The sequence below is a fragment of the Sceloporus occidentalis genome, unplaced genomic scaffold (genome assembly GCF_023333645.1).
Source record: "Sceloporus occidentalis isolate IW3139 unplaced genomic scaffold, rSceOcc1.0.p SCAF_11, whole genome shotgun sequence".
NCBI classification, from domain to species: domain Eukaryota; kingdom Metazoa; phylum Chordata; class Lepidosauria; order Squamata; family Phrynosomatidae; genus Sceloporus; species Sceloporus occidentalis.
The window spans coordinates 1,356,461-1,360,724 of NW_028316991.1; the positions used below are offsets into that span (position 1 = coordinate 1,356,461).

General features: G+C 48.2%; 1 protein-coding gene across 1 annotated transcript; it reads right to left on the reverse strand.

Moving 5' to 3' along the window:
- Positions 1–386: 386 nt before the first annotated feature.
- Positions 387–1,664, reverse strand: LOC149305414 (serine/threonine-protein kinase mos-like). Its single transcript, XM_089477498.1, has one exon. The coding sequence runs from the start codon at positions 1,662–1,664 to the stop codon at positions 387–389; it is 1,278 nt and encodes a 425-aa protein (XP_089333624.1).
- Between the last annotated feature and the right edge of the window lie 2,600 nt (positions 1,665–4,264).

A 4,264-nucleotide genomic window follows, 5' to 3' on the forward strand; every position in this document is an offset into this window, starting at 1 on the left:
ACAATGTTATTGCACTTAACCCAACAAAACAAGACACACAATGCTTAGTTCACCCACAGCATACATAGAAAAACATACATAAACCACAGCAAAGGGATGAAAAGTGCTTTGTTTGATATGGGGTCATGATTAAACATCCACAGGTGAACTTATCCCCAACTGGAGAATCCAGGTTGACTTAGAATGTCTGAAGCATCCACTGAAGAATCCTGGAAACCTAATACATGTGACATCGAGTCACCCACTTGGCAGATATAGACTAGTAACTGAAGTGACCCATTTAGTGTACAGAGTCTTCAGTATGATGGCCAGCAACAGCTTTCCAACAACGATGTGAGAAGCATCACTCAAGGTAGAAGATCATAAAGGAGACATCTAGTAGCTCTCTAGAGGATTCTCAGCTGTGGCTCCACACAACCAGAACCTTTGTACTTGTTAACCACACAATCCCATCTCTCCTGCAAATAACCCGGGCGATCTGTCCCGGCAGGTGGATGCTGATGATCTGGACAAGATCCCTGACCAGGATCCAAGAAATCTGTCTTGGGTAGTGAAGGAACAGAGTCCGGGTCAGATTCCTGCATATGATCCAAGTTATCCTGCCAGTGCACAGAGTCCGGGTCAGATCCCAGCACAGGCTCCACGCAGTCCGGGTCACACTGCACAGCGTTGAGCCTCTGCAGCAGCTGCTCGGCGCTGGGTCTCTGCTCCGGCCGCGCTGCCCAGCAGCTCTCCACTATTTCCCGGGAGAACCTGCCCTCCTCGGTGCACCGGAACGCCTGCCCCATCTCCGGCCTCAGGTCATAGGCCACCACAGCGTAGAGCACGCACTGTCGATCCCCGGTGTAGGGCAGCTCCCGGGTCACCATCTGCCACAGAGTGACGGCGAACGAATAGATATCAGCCTTGACGGTGACGGGCTCCCCCCTTAGCAGCTCCGGGGCCCGGTGGGTGTAGGTACCCCCAACGTGCCTAAGCTGGTTGCAGCAGGGCTCCTCTCCGTCCTCTCCTCCGCGCACCCTCTGCGAACAGCCGAAGTCCCCGATCTTGCACAGGTCTCCCGGGGCCAGAAGCACGTTAGCCGGCTTCAGGTCCAGGTGTACGAGGCCGCCCCGGTGCAGAAAGAACAGCCCGTCCGCCACATGCCGCGCGTACTTCAGACAGCACTCCTTGCCCAGCCGGGGGCCACGGCCGTAAATGCGGCGGTGCAAGGTGCAGCTGCCGGCGTACTCCATGATGATGGTGCCGGGGCTGCCGGGGTCCCCTGGGCACGACGTGCTGGCAGCCAGGACCTGCACGATGTGGGGGTGACGCAGGCGGGCGGCGTTCAGCTCGGCCCAGAAGCTCTGGCGTGAGGCCAGCCGGTTCTTGGTGCAGCGCTTCACTTTCTTTAGCGCCACCGTTTGGCCCCGATAGATGGCCCGGTACACGGAGCCGAATCCCCCCGAGCCCAGCGGCTCCAGCAGCCGGACCTGCTCCCAGTCAATGCTGCACCAGGCCAAGCGAGGAGGAAGGAGGGAGGCGGCGAGTCGACGGCTCACTGAGAAGGGGCGATTGCCCGGCTTGTGGCGGCTTAACTCCAGAGGGCTGCTGCAAGGGCGAAGGTCTATGGACGGGGACAGGTCGCGGGGAAAGAACCGCTCAACAGGGATTGGTGACGGCATAGTGCGAAGCGGACGAGCGGTGCTCGGCCAGCTATTCTACTACCGGCTGGGGGCGGGGCTCACGCACGTGTGTGCAGCAATAACAACACGGGCAGGTGCGGCAAACACCCCGCGCGGACAGGCGGAGTCGCCTAACGACTGCCGATCGCCCTGGGAAGCGCACATACACGGCCGCGTCTGAAATCACTGAGCAACCGTGCGTGTATAAACCTGACAATAACTAAATAATAACAGAGCCCACGATCACTAAAGAGACGATAAGATGGGGTTTCAGCTGCTTGACTTCATTATACATTATGACGGTCCTGTCCTAGTGAGCCTCCACAGCATGGCTGGCCCTGTATAATGCATATATGTATATAACCTTCCTCATGTTAACCCTTCATAATGAATAGTGAAGAGGGGGCGCTAAAGCCACAACTCTCCTTCAGACTCTCCCTTTAGTGAATAAACTCTTTTATCTGATAAGTGGGCTGAGAAGAGAACATCTTACATGCCAAGGGAGGGGATCAGAACCAGGGAATCTGTATAGTGACCACAGAGAGATAATCTTGGCTATCAAGTCAGGTTGGATACTTTGCTGATATGTTTACTACTGTTTAGAATGTATACGATTAATACTATTAATGTTTCCATGTGTTTTTTCCCCATAAAGTTCTTTTGATAGTGTACACATTTTCGTCTCTTGTCAGGTTCTCATTCTTCTGGAGACCACGCTAAAGCTCTAAGCTCGTGACCCCATCCAGTAACTAGCTTTATGATCGTGGCGGCACAAATATGATTTCCAATGACTGGGATGATGGAGCACCGTCTTGCATATAGCTGCTTTCCTCAAAAAAGAGCTAAATATGGTCATATTGCTGATATATTGTAAAAATCAACCAGAAAAGAGAAGTGTATCTGCGGCAGGGTTTGAGGGACATTCACTGAACATTTCAGCTCACCATCTCCATTATCCATTATTCCTGCAGGAAAAGGCCTCCATGGTCAGCGTGGGGAGATTTCTTGAAAGTTATGGAGGTCCAGCTCAGTTCTTCTTGCTGAAAAGCTCTCTGGGTTTAGCCCATGTATGAAGCATGTCCCTCATAGACCGGTTGAGGTGTCTACGTACGATCTTACTGATCCATCTTATGTCTAGAATGCAGGCCGTGCATGACGGATCCTTCAACGCCTTCAGAGCTCAGTCCTCTGGCCTATAAAGGAACACTGTATTACCTGTTACATTTGCTCAGCGTCACGTATGTGGATTTGAGATCCATGTAAAGAATGTGTATGCGCTGCGGTGCCATGTTCTGTAGCAGCGTTGCATTGCTACCTCCTCACGTGAAAGACGTTAACATCCTTCTGCGAGGCGTGAAGAAGCTCAGAGCAGCGGCTTTTGGAATGGTCAGTCGCAGTGGATGTTTTACTATGTTGTTAACCATGCTAGCCAAATTTCAGTGTATTTCACTTAATGTACTAATATCTGATAACCAAACTGAAAATGTGTATATGTTATCTGTTACAAGCTGCAATCAATCTGTTTATTAGTAATACAGGCATATGGGTCAAGAAGCTCCTGTGCTAATGTATGCCGTTAGTGTCCGTATACACTTTATTATTATTATTATTATACTTTATAAAGCGCCGACAGATTCCACAGCGCTGTACAAGATGAAAATGTTACAGATAAGGACAAGTACAATACAGCAATTGACCTACAGATACAAGAGGAATGGAGGGCAGGTGTGAAAAATGCTGTAAGGTAAGAATGCCTTCAAAAAAATACATGTTAATAGTTTATTTTTATCAGTAACTTCAAGGGAAGTAATCTTGATGTGTCTTTCATCTTCTGCACTGTTTCTTTGGCCGACCATTGTGTCTACTGTCCTCAACATTGCTCATGGATGTCAAGGAATTGCAAACACAACACAGATTTATCAAACAAAAATTTAAATATACTATCCAGGTGGCATAATTATTGTCACATCTTTGAATTCATATGAGGAAAATATATTTGAAGTATATTGCCATTGATATTTTAAATTTTTTGTACACCTGGGTGACTAGGAACAGGAAGTTGTTCAACCATGACTTCCTGTTTCACAGGGGTATAATTATTAGGTAACACATGGGCCAAATTCCCTTAGATATTCATCACAATGGGTAAGACCACCATAAGAAAATAGCAAAAGCATTGGAAATTCCCATTTCCGCCATCGGGGCAATAATGAAGACATTCCAGTCAACTGGAAATGTTATGAATCAACCTGGAAGAGGACGTGTGTCTGTACTGTCTCAACTCACTATAAACAGGACAGTCCGAGTGACCAAAAAATCCCCAAGGATCACAGCTCGAGAATCGCCGAAGTTAGTTGCATCTTGGGGTCAGAAAGTCTCCAAAACTACAATCTGACATCATATATACCCCTACACTGTCCCTTGATAGGGCTTTATGAACACTTTCTTTTAGACAAATGCACTATGTTATAGATATTACTAGAATTGATTAAAATGATTTGGTCTCAGTGACAAAACATGCGATTATGTGTAGAATAATTGGATATGTTTAATAATTCATAGCTACCTGGCACAGTGTACATAGAGCTTATAAATGCTTG